The sequence below is a fragment of the Argentina silus genome (genome assembly GCF_951799395.1).
Source record: "Argentina silus genome assembly, chromosome: 13".
Classification (NCBI taxonomy): Eukaryota; Metazoa; Chordata; class Actinopteri; order Argentiniformes; family Argentinidae; genus Argentina; species Argentina silus.
The window spans coordinates 7,512,901-7,525,751 of NC_139667.1; the positions used below are offsets into that span (position 1 = coordinate 7,512,901).

The following is a 12,851-nucleotide window of genomic DNA, read 5'->3' on the forward strand; positions in this document are numbered from 1 at the left end:
TGTGTCCCAGGCTTGCAGAGGCCTTTGTATCCATCCAGTTGGAGAAAGTGGGTCCACGGGATGAAATGTTGAATTCTTTCATAAAGAAGAGGCAGATGGTGGGCAGTCTCATGAAGAACCCTGTAAGTTAACCGCCAGGCCATAGAGTCCCTCCACACTGAGTCTCAGGTGCTACTGTGGTAACATTACCCTATTTTCCACCATAGGATGAAGTGGCAAAAATCAAGAGGAGGCTGATTCTTGAGTTCTGTCAAAAGTATGTTTACTGTATGTGATGTGTGCCATCTGCTACAATGCTACAACATGGTTGACTGTTTACTGAACTTTCACTGAATTCAATCAAATCAAACTTCATTGATGTAGCACAAAAACAGGAATTAAGAACAATTTCATCACAGTTACTTGCTATGGTCAGACACAGTATGGTGAAGCTTACGGCATGAACCAGTTTCTTCACAATAGGTCTGTGGCTCTTCCCTATGTAGCATGTAACGTGTTTTGTGTCTGTCAACCTTTTCTCAGATTTAGCCTGCGTATGTCCCAGTGTTGTGTGAGAGGGCAGATTATAGCCCTATACTACAGCCTAACCTCCTTATTGGACGACATGCCCGCCATTCGCCAGTCCCACTTCATGATTGGACAGGCCAGTGAGTGGAAAGGTGATTTGGAGTCAGAATATGGCCTTCAACCTGACCCCAGGTAGGAGCAGTATGAGGGAGGCTTTCATTGCGTCATATCATGAAAATATACAGAAGTCCCTCTCCCCAGCACAAGTTCACAGAGAAAATGTTTGAGAAGAGTAAATATATTGCTGTGGAAGCGTATGTTCTGAGTGACTTGCTGGAGTTAAGACTTTATATATATATGTCCCTGGTTGGATAGGAGCTTCAGCCGTCGTCCCAGACGCCTGTTGTCTGCAGATGGCAGAGCACTCCTCAACCTGTGGTTCATCCCCCACTTCACTGAAGTTCTCCTGGTGTTCAGGACCTTGGAGGACACGGTGAGAAACTCTAACCTGCTGAACATGTTCTTACAGAGATGCAGTTCAACGCACTTTACAGTTTACAGTAAAAAAAACAATAATACATATGTTTTTTGCCTGCATGCAGGCTGAATCCAGGGCAATGTATTGTTTTTATAGACTCAAAATATGCAGTTGATGTTGATGAAGATCATGATGTGGTTCTGCTGTGTATTACAGGCGTGTAGCAGAGCTCTCCATCATACTCTGGAGATCGTGTCAGCCCTTCATGACATTGTCTGTTACCTGGTCAGTTTTGCCCGACTGGGAAACCCAGGAGCCCACTTCAGCTTGAGGAGAGGACGAGAAGAAGGACCACAGCTTACAGCTGATTGGGGGGGCACTGAAGGCATAGGTACACAATGATGATAAAGACTCACCACATTAGCAATAAAATGCTAATGCTACTCATGATTAAATATCAATGGCACCCAAGCAATATTTTTTTCCATCACTATCATCCTTTACAACTTTATATGAATAGCTCAGTTATGGTTACGTTTTTTTTCTCGCTTTTGCATAGCATAGCAGTCTCTTTGTCTGAGTGAGGTCTTGGACTTGTTGTATTTAAAGGGGCAGAGTTATGGGAGATCCAGCGGCAGGTTGAAACTCTCTGTGACCCCTCTAGTCCGGAAGCTGTGGGCCGTCTGCTCCAGCTGCGCAGACAGGTGCTCTTCCTGCAGTTTGACACTGCTGTGCGTCACCTCATCAGGTGAGTGCCGCTCTGGATTTATTCAGGTCAATCTCTCTAATCTCTCTCGCTTTACCTTCCTATCGATATTGCTCTCTCTCTCTCTCTCTCTGTCATGTTTCTCTTTACCTCAGGGAAGCGTTCCTCTCCTCTGGAAATGTTGCAGCCTATCAGAGTGTGAGTGACAACATGGGGCACGCTCTCCCTGCGCTGAGTGACAGTGTCAGAGCCAATGTGCACAGTTCCCTGCTGCCCTTACCTCAGCCACTGGAACCTCAATGTCCCAAGGTTTGTAGCAAAATGTGTTCATAAAACCCATCGATAGTTTACAAGAGATTATAAGCGTACAGTAGAAACACCAGCATTGACAATAGATTCCTATGCCTGCAAGTTTTTACATACAGTTAAAAAACAACTGTTATGATTTGTTTATGTTTTCTAGGCCCAAAGGATGTACCCATGGAGATGTTTTCTGGCATGTCATGGATTACACCCTGTGGATATATGGGACATCCCACCCATTGAGAACTGCATGCAGGTATACTTCCTAATATTTGGCTTCCCCTATTATCCTTTCTCCTGTATGGCCTCATGGCACTTGGGAGAGAATGGTTAATTTATTAATCCTTTGTCACATGACAGTACGACAATGACGGCTAAAAGTTGAATTGCTTGATACAATTCACAAATGTACAAATGACATAATACAAATTCTCCAGCTGTGTCTGAGTGGCTTGAGTGGCCGGAGCAGAATGGAGGCCAACGGAGCGATCCTGGGGGTCTCTCTCTTAATGGAGGATGTCCTCAACAGCGGAGGGGAGGCAGCTCCGCTTTGTCTCCATGACAACAAGCCAGACCTACATGTATGTGGGAAGCCTGACAGAGAAAATGGATGTTTCGTGTGATCATGAGTTTTGATATCTTATCTTTAAGATGTTGGTGTTATACACAGGCACTGTGCATTTATGACAACTAGGTTGACAGCATTGCGTCTTTATCCCAGGAGGAGGTTGGCCGTTTGGATGATGGTGGAGATGAAGGAAAGGTAGTCACCTCCACTCCTCTCCAGGACCCTATCCAAGTCCTGTCTGTGTTGAAGGGTTTCCTGGTGCTGACCAAGCAGCTGGAGTTCTTCAAGGAGAGCTGGGGCCGGAGACAGTTGGGTGTTGAGCACATTAATACCCTGAAGCTCTATAGACACTTTTCGAGACTGTACAGGTAAGTGACCCCCCACACAAAGTTTTAGCTTTATGATTTTAGGGCATTGATAAGAGAGACATTAAACCAGTTTCTTCATAGACTTGACTTTTTTTCATACTTGTTGTGAGATATGCTCTCATGTTTTAAAATTTCAGAGCTGAGATTCATCACCCCAGCATGAGAGGTTTGGCCCAACAGATGGGCAAAGAGAAGGACTACGAGGCCCTGCTATCTGATAACCAGCCTCTCCTGCCCCCTGCTGGAGCCACAGAGGTTGACATTAAGACATGGCAGGTACTTCACTACACTATTCACTAACTCACACTTTGCCTCATGTAGCACCACAGAGTGGTAGGGTTTTATTACCCTAATTATACTTGGGAGCCGACCTGAACTGAGCTGCACTGGGCTGGCCTGGCCTTGGTACGCATCTTCCAAAAGAGTGCTGGAAAGGATAGCGTATATGAAAGGAATAAATCCAAGACAGCACAGTGTGGTTTGTCCTGTGGTGTGTTCAGCCCTTAGTCAGTGTGTGATGAACAGTATGATCTGACTCCATGCACTGGTGGGTCAGCTCCACAGGCTGCTGGAGAGCACTGAGTGTGATATGATCCGAGCGGTGCAGAGGAGGGTCGCCAAGGAGATGACTCTGGTGATGTCAGAGCGAGCCAGGCAGGACACAGGCCTCCCTACAGGTACACACCTCACTGTGGGAGTGTGGTGGTTTCACTGAACTTACAGGAAAATACGTGAACCAATGTTGAACTGTGATGTGAATTCTTTACTGTTGTGCGATTTTGTTTTTCTTTACTATTTCTGTGCTCAGAATTGTGGAAAAGAGCCCCCATGAAGCACAGTCTGTCCCCAGAGCGACCTCAGATAGCGGAGAACTTCATCCAGCAATTGATGGAAGGGGCTGAGGAGGTTGACGGACTGGTGAGATACCCATCACATAATAGACCGGCAGAAGGATGGCCTCATGTCCAACTCAATACTGAATGAAATATAACTCTTTTGTTGTGTCCCTTGGCATATAACATTTGCTTAAACAAACACCTTAGAATACACTAAAAATACCTTTGATAAGTACACACTATATGATAATGATGTAACAAGAGGAATATTTCCTACAGCTGAAGTTCCCCAAGACCCACCTACAGCAGTGCCTGACCTCTCTGGGCTGCTCTGTGATGGAACGAGAGCGCAGCAGCTTCCTGTTCTACTCCCAGTTCTATGAACAAATTCTGCAGCAAGAGAGTCAGCTGCTTTACCAGAGAGAACAGGTACCTCCGCCAATCTGGCAGGTTTTATACAGTGACGTTCTATGTTTTGCATTCACACATAAGTTACTCTTTCATTTCTTACTCTTGTATTTTTAAACATTTTGTCCTCAGGACGTGAAGAACCTAGAGTCCCAGATTCAGACAAGCAACCCTTACAATGAGGTGTTGTATACGATTTTCAATATTCTTGGAGCACTTTAAGTACTCATTGTTTGTTGATGTGATACAGAGGACAAAGTAGCACATGATGTTCATCCATTAGTTTTAGTGCTAGTTGCCATTGTATGATAGCCATTGCTAAGACAATGCTAATGCTAAGCCAATGCTGATGATGGAGTCTGTGATGCCCAGTGTTTCTCTGGTACTGTACTCCAGGTCACTGCACTCTGCCGAGGGATGATGGTGGAGATCACAGCTCTTCGTGCCAGGATCGCTCAACTGGAGGAGCAGCATAGAAGCCAGCAGCAACAGCTGAGCCTCAAATACAGACAACGCTATGAGTCCCTGGTCCGTCAACTCTTCTCCACCTGCATTCAACTTAAGGTCCAAATCCCCCTTAAAACCCATTTCAAATAAATAATGTTTCCCCCTACAACAACACAGTTCAAATGAGAGGATGCTTCTTTGCGTATTGTATTTTCTGTGTATGGATCACAGGCCAGACTTGATGAGTACCACGCAGGAATGGACCAGGATGTCAGACAGTTAGTGAGCAAAGTGAGGCGAGAAGGTGTGGACAACATCATCAAGCTGAAGAGGAAGTTTGGCTCCACCAAGGACGATGATGCTCTTGTCCTGACACAGTCGAAGGTGAGATGATCTGGAGAAGTACAGTATCTGCAATCCAAAGCAAGTAACTGACTGATACAGTACATGACTCACTCTGAGTCTCTCTCTCCCATGATCTTTCTCCACCAGAAAGAGGGCCTGCATGAACTGAGCATGGAGAACAGACAGCTGACAGGTCTGCTATGTAAGGTGAAGGCACTGAGCCATTGGAGACAAGTGGTTGGCCAGGGAAGGCTGCACTCTAAGCTGCTGCAAAGCCAGCAGGTAGGAATGACAGAGAGGGAAGAATATCCCCCAATCAAATCACACAACTCATTCAGCAGAGCAGCTGTGAGAGCGCTTCCTATTTACAATGGACGTTTTCTGACACCTAATTTGTGTCCAGAGGGAGATGTCCTGTCAGAGAGAGGCCTTGAAAGTGAAGATGATATCAGAGGAGGGAGTGGAGTTACTCAAGGAGGAGCTGGAGGCCACAAAGAGAGCCATGACGCAGTGCCAAGCTGAGTACAGCTGTACCAAGAGACTGCTCCTCAAACAGGTACGGTAGAGTAGTACACATCATCAGCAGACTGACGCTGACTGTTGTCACTCGCGAGAGCTGCTGATACATTTCTTGCAAGTTTAAATGTGATAATCATATTGTCAGATAATATAAGTGTGATATTCATAGTGCTGAAATACAATTGTTACAATATAAAAAATAAAAATAAACATTGTTACAATATAAAAAATTTAAATAAATAAAATAAACATCCCCATAAAATATGAATTCTACACAGTCCCACATCAAAGGTAATTGATAACCATGTCTAAAGAGATGGATACAGTTTGACAGTTGTCTTAACCTTTGCTATGGGCATGCATCACACACAGAATGAGGAGCTCCATGAGGTGAGGCATCGCTCTGCTCAGGAGGCCCGGAGCAGGCAGGAGTTGGACACCTTCCGCCTGCTGAGCCTGGAGCAGCTGAGGGATGATGTGGGAGACAAAGACAGACAGCTCAGAGCCGTCAGTGTGCAGCTGGACAGGAGCAGTAGGGAGACCCAGCTACAGCAACATCGCAGTGCCAAAGACATCAGACAGGTAGGTCTCCCGTGATCCTGTGGAATATAGGCTTACAAACGTGCACAAAACATAACAGTGCCACCAGTATTTATACAGCATATCGACCTATTACAGTAAATTAATGTGGATATTTTCTGATGTGGTTTCTCTGATCTGTTTCTGAGGTGTGCATGTCTCCCCATCTCTAAGAGGCAACGGTCATTAACCACACTCTCTGTATGTAGATGAGGAGCCAGCTTCATCAGGAGCGGAGCCTCAAGCAAGAGGCTTTCCAGCAGGTTGACAAGCTGCAGAGCCAGGTTTACGACTTTGAGACTGCAGTCTCCAGATGCACCTCCACACCTGGTACGTGCAAAAGCTGCAAAGTGGGTTCCTCTCACTCTCTTTCTGACTGCAGTAACTCCACTATACCCTTACTTCACTATGTTCCATCTTTGCTCGGTCTCTCTCCTCTCTCTCACAGGCCGAAGAAAGATGTCTTCCTATACTTTAGCCCACAGCAGATCTAGCATCAGAGATTCCTCTGCAGGTACTGTATCTTTAGCTTAGCTTTAGCAGGCCCTTATAGTTATCTTTGAAGGACAGTACATTTCAGCCATTTCACACCTCACACATGGCTGTTGTGTTTGTTTCAGGTCAACCCAAAGCAAGGCAGCAGTCTGCCCACTCTCCCTGCAGCCACATCAGAGACGCAACTCAGGATGACCTCAACACAGAGCCTGGCCAACAGCTCACAGATACCAAGAGGTGTTCAGACACCCAACTTGAGAGGCCTAAAACAGTAAGTACAGTATATCTTGTCATAATGCAGTATCATCATTTCTCATTTCACTTATCATTACTTGACCATATATAATGCGAATGATATCATCTTATTGAAACATGGATTCATATCGTATGTGACGGTCCCTTATCTCTTGTTTGTGAATGTTGACAGGGCCCCTCTCGTCTGCGTGTCCTGACCAGAGAGATGCTGTTACCAGATCTCTCTGATGGAGGCCCCTCAAGTCTCCTCACACACCTTCAGCACTTGAGGCTCAACCAGCCATGAATACCCCTTCAGGACAAGGCAGTCAATGCCCATCAGTATAGTATGAATTCTCATTCTACAGACTTGTGACATACAAGCATCGGTGCTTTTGAAATGCTGAGCTGTGTAACAGTTTTGTCATCCTGAATCCAGAAGTAATGAATAACCATAAAGAGAGTTTGATTATTTCATTGAACAAGGGATTTTATTTTGTCAATGTGCATGGTTAGCTTTCCTTTCACATATTTGTTTCATTGCAGTTTTATTTTGGTTATTCCCTTAAATTACTGAAATGAGTCTTCATGAAGAGAAGCAGTATACAGTTTGATGTGAGCCGTTCCATTAGATTTTTTTGTTTGTTATTAAAACACTGCAATTGTTTGTCCTATATACACCTTTTTATAACATTAATTGGCAAATAAATGTATTTCCCACACGCTTCCTTCATTTCCTTATTATTCTGAAGGCCATCATGAAAATAAAATTGTTTCGGAATTAAAATATCTCCACTGCGTCAGGCATCAGTGTGTTGAGATCATCCTTTTAGCACCAATGTCAGTCGGATCGTAAAGCAACTGTACAGTAGTACAGTATGAAACAATCCCCCCTCTTCCCTCAGTTCTGCTGAGCGAGACTGGTGGTGTAGAGGTAAGACACAGTGCCTGCCTGGATCTGGAAGGTCTGATGTCCCTGGATGTGGTGGCTGGGGATCTGTTCATTGGTCTGACTGATGGAGATGGGCTGGCTGCTCTGGCTGTTGATGTGAATGGCCTGGCCCTGCTGTTCTCTGCTCATGTGCCCCTGTGAGGGGCCAGGGTCCTGGGTGACAGCCAGCTGTGGGATGGGTTGGTGCTGGTGCATCACATGGAGCTGCTGGACAGGCCTTTGACCTCCTATGTGCAAGGGCTGAGGGGGGCCGTGATGGGCCTGCAGGTGCTCCATGGCCTCCTTGCTCAAGGTGATGACATGCATCTGCTCCGGCTGCCCACCGTTGGTCATCTGGCCTTCCATCACGCTGATAGTCTGGATCTGCTGGCTCTGATCCACCCCGCCCTGGGTGACCAGCGCCACGTTCTGCATGTGTCCCGATGGCTGGGTCAGTAGTGTGAGTCTGGAGTGGGCCTGATTCACGGGTTCAGAGCCACCATCCGTGGTGATGATGCTGATGCCCTGATCCTGCCCTGCTGGGACAAAGTTAATGTTGTCCACCTCTCCTGTGACCACCAGCTGGATCTCCTGCTCAGAGTGGGCAGGCAGCTGGTACTGCTGCAGCTGCAGGATGCTGCGCACCTCCTCCGACCCAGCCGTCGCAGCCACCACCGCAGCCTCAGTCGGGACCTCAATGGTGACTCTCTCTTTGTTGTGTGTCTTGGTGTGTGTTTTCAGATTATCCAGACGAGCGAATGACAGGTTGCAAGATGAGCAGGTAAAGGGCTTCTTCCCTGTGTGGGAAGCAACATGCCGTCTTCTTGCACTGGGGTCAGAGAAACACTTGTTGCAGAAGCTACAGATATATGGCTTCTCTCCTCTGCAAAGACAAAACAATATGTACATTTGAATTGAAACACTTTTTCACATAGTTTCTCAACATTGTTAAGGTGAGTCCAAAACAAGGCCATGTGGAGAAACTTAACCTCTGATGACAACTCATGACTCACCTGTGGATCCTGATGTGTGTCTGCAGTGTGCTCTTGGCTGTAAAACACTTCCCACAGATCTCACAGGTGAAAGGCTTCTCACCTGTAACAATAACACTGTTATTACACCTGGAGTAAAATAAGTATATAAAGTATAATTTCTTTTAATAGATCACTTTACCTGTATGAGTTCTTAGGTGCTTCTTCAGTTGAGCTGCATCCATAAACTTATGATGACAGTGTGCACATTCTGGTAGAGATTTACCTGTAAAAGAAGAACAAATAAAGTATAATTTTATGTATTATGGGTTGCCATACCTTGTATTAAAAAGGTCTTATGAAGATTTACAGAAACGCTGTCAGTCATCTAGGTAGTACTCTTACCAGTATGAATCCTGTAATGGCTCTTCAGTTGCCTCTTCTGACTGAATGTCTTCCCACATTTATCGCAGCTGAAAGATTTCTGCTCTGAGATTGAGAAAAAAACATTGAGCTCACATTTGAATGCACTTAATAAGCAACAACAATACAATAGAACAGGGGTTGTTTTGGACTGAGCCATTATTCAATGGGTTGAAAAAAACATTTTCTATTTCTTTTCCTTGCAATTGTGAGGAATAAATTGCAGCTAAGACCAGACAATTGTTGCAGCAGGTAGCTAGACTGAATTGTTTGCACTGGTTGTATGGATTGTATCTCACCTGTATGGAGGTTCATATGCTCCATCAGTGAGTTTTTTGTGGAGAGTGCTTTTGAGCAGACAGTGCAGACAAAGGGCTTCTCTCCAGTGTGCATGCGTTGATGAACCAGGAGGGTGTGCTTCTGGGTAAAGCACTTCCCACAGACAAGGCACCTGAAAGGTTTTTCACCTGTTGGGACATTTAGAAACTGAATCACTCACACATGCAAATAAACCCCTACACTGTAATCACCTGACAGTTCATCCCAGAGGCACTTATCAGATAAGTCACAGCTAGGGCTCACCTGTATGAGTCCTTTGGTGTATTTTTAAAAAGAGGTGGTTTTTGAACACTTTTCCACAGTCTTCACACCGTGCCTCTGTGTTGGGGTATTTCCTCTTCCGGCCCCTCTTCCCAGGCTCTCTGCGCTCAGCGACATCATCTCCCACCCTGTAGCCCTTGTACTTCACAGGCGGCTTTACCTTCCGTTTACTCTGCCGGCTACGCGCTGCTCTAGGATCATAGTCTGCATCATCTTTATGGTTCGACTCAACTACTAATTCTATACCGTCCACTGCGGCATCAACTATAACCTGCTTTGAAACCTGGATATTACTGACAGGATTTCCTTCCACTTTACTTGATTCATCCAGAAGGACACCTGACACCTTTACAGACATGTCCGCATCTTTCCTTGGACGGCCCCTTTTCCGTTTTGGCTGTAGTACTGTCCCTCCTTCACCTTCTCCTCTGTCTGTATTAACGTCCTTGCTATGGTCAGTGTGGGCTTTAACCAGGTCACTGATTTCAAGAATACGGGCCATATCTAGGAGCTGCTCTGCGTCACTCTCCTCAACAGACACTTTGGCACTGTAGATAAACTCAAGCATTGCAGCAAAGGTGTTTGCTGCCATGCCATCAAGCCTGTAGGTGGACTGGCTAATTTGACATTCTGTGGTGAACATTAGGGAGAAATAGTCACTGCTTGCAGCCAACAAGGCCTTATGTGCCTTGAAGTGCACATCTTCTACAATCAGTGTTATGTCACACAGCAAGTCCTTTTTTCTCAGCTTGTCAAATTTGCTCAAGATTGTGTCCTTGTGTGAATCTGAATGAAGGGCCATGAGGGAAGTAGTTGTGACTGGTGTCTGTTCTGTCATTTTTTTAAAAAGAAAAACCTGTAAACACAAAGCGCAACTCAATCTAAACATTTGCGTGAAAGCCAGTATATAGCGTACAGCACATGATAATGTTGGGATTCAAGCTGAGAAATACATAGAAATACAGTGCGAGCAATTGTGGCTGCAAAATCAGTGAACCCTTACAGAGAACAATGAGATTGTAGATCTTACTTTCCGAAACAAAATAATTGACTTGGTATATTATAGCGTTATTATTGTTGACACACATAAACTGCTCAGTTACAGATAAATCAAACAGTATTAGTACACAATACAGTGCAGTAGGCTACAACACTCCGGTCAAAAAACTCAAGGAGTGCTACATCGTTTCAATCCGATGGGCGCCATGCAGAAAATAGGCCTATTAAACTGCATTTACAGCAACACGAAAAATCTAAACAAATTAAACCCATCAACAGACATATTTCTAAGAAACTATCTCTGAAATGGATTTATAAATGTAGCCACAGCACTTCCTTAAACAAGATACTAAGCTTTCAGGACCTTACCTTCTCTGGTCGTCGTAAAAATGTAGAAACTCGCGAGATGTTGAAAGTGGTTATTTTGGTTCTTGTTGACAAAACACGAGCTGCCGTGCAGATTCACTAATCTGTATGCACTGTGGATGGATACACTCGTTAAACTCCCGGTGTCGCGTCAGATAGTGTTCCCTTGTCAGACAGTGTTCCCGACAGTAGCTGACTGGCCATCTGGAGCACCGGGAATTCGTGGGCCGATCCATCTGTGGGCTGCGGGGCTGGTGGTAAAGACACCCCCCCCCCCGTGCATTTGAGTGCACGAAAGGTCTCCGAAGTGTCTGGGAACGACAATAGTTCCAGCCAGGGCTTCTTTATTATACTTTGTTTATTGTGCGGTGACGCGGCCAGAGCCAGACTACTGATTGTGTCACTCAGAGCTGTCATTCATTAGGGGCGTTTAATAGAGGGACAGGTTTGTTATGCCTGTGGAAAATCAGTGTTGTAACCTTGTATACAGGTAGGTCTAACACATATTCAGCTAGATAAATCTAACACATATTCAGCAGATATTTTACCTAGACAGAGTGTCAACTTTTTTTTTCCGTTTGCAACTTTTCTCAGCACTGCTGGCTTCAACAATCAACATTATGATCATTGGTGCTACATTAAACATTATGAAAAGTGCAGTAGTATGCATAGAAATGCATATACTAAGTGATCTTTATTATCAAGAGATTGAAAATGATGAAAATCAACAGTAAATTAACATAACACACATTCAAGTATTTGAGTGAAATAGAGTGGTTCATTGACTCTCTCAAATGTCATTGTCATTGACAATGTCATTGTTATGCAATTCCAATATAATGACCAACCCACTGATCCTTGATCCTTGATTGTACCACAGCCCTTCTACGGGCAGCCGTTCCAGTCTCTCTTTCCCATTCAATTGAGTAAAACGTGCAGTTCCTATGACAGTGACAGCAGAGGGCGCACCTCAGTAAGGAGCAGTAAGGACCGTTAACATTGAAGTAATGCAGCTAAAAAGCAAAAAATCGATCTCCAAAATGTATTCAAAAATCGTGTGCCTTACCTGATCTTTAATCTTCCTAAATTATCTTTGTACTGATAATGAAATACAGACAATGTCATACTAACAAACTTTCGTCTCAATGTAAGACTACACTTTTGATTGTAAAACCTGCTAGCACTATGCTAATTGAGGCCATTGTCTTAGCATGGCATCATGGTCATAATGCACCAATATGTAGGTCTATATACTGTCCTTTGAAACAAGTCAGATTGCCGTTTAATATCTAAAATCATTTTCGAAAAGCCATTTTATGGAAAATCTCCATTGGAGCCCATGTATTTTCTCTTACGCTCTTTAGCAGCCCCTACTGGTACAACATATATTTTGCGGGAATGTACCAACAATGTGGAGGGAATTATTCTACACTGATTTTATACTCACTTTAGGAAAAACAAACAAACAAACAAGCTTAAACACATTGGTCTGGCATACCGGTATGAGTGTAATGCACACAAGAAACATTTGACTTTTTGTATGTTTATTTTTATTTTTGTAGCTAAATTGATCTACAATGAAGAGTGTGAAGGTGGTTGTGGTGGGTGCAGGTGTGGTGGGGTTCTCCACTGCTGTATGCATTGCGGAGGCGCTCCCCTTCTGTTCTGTGACTCTCCTGGCCGACAAGTTCACCCCAGACACCACCAGTGATGGGGCTGCTGGGATCCTATTTGCTGCTGAATTCCCTGGTGAGCAGAACTTGTGTTT

At 44.6% G+C, this 12,851-nt stretch overlaps 2 protein-coding genes across 2 annotated transcripts in view; one reads left to right on the forward strand and one right to left on the reverse strand.

Annotated features, from left to right (window-relative positions):
* Positions 1-7,284: 7,284 nt before the first annotated feature.
* zbtb24 (zinc finger and BTB domain containing 24) lies at positions 7,285-11,020 on the reverse strand. Its single transcript, XM_083683563.1, has 6 exons — positions 9,701-11,020; positions 9,418-9,585; positions 9,101-9,184; positions 8,898-8,981; positions 8,738-8,819; positions 7,285-8,607 (listed from the first exon to the last, which is right to left on the reverse strand). Exons 1-6 carry the CDS (start codon positions 10,605-10,607, stop codon positions 7,695-7,697), a joined length of 2,238 nt encoding a protein of 745 aa, XP_083539689.1. The 5' UTR covers positions 10,608-11,020; the 3' UTR covers positions 7,285-7,694.
* Positions 11,021-11,511: 491 nt separating this feature from the next.
* The window catches only part of ddo (D-aspartate oxidase), a 3,241-nt gene continuing 1,901 nt past the window's right edge, over positions 11,512-12,851 (forward strand). Inside the window, 2 exon segments of the mRNA XM_083684186.1 lie at positions 11,512-11,573; positions 12,646-12,832. Coding sequence (XP_083540312.1) covers positions 12,661-12,832 — 172 coding nt within the window. The 5' untranslated portion in view covers positions 11,512-11,573; positions 12,646-12,660.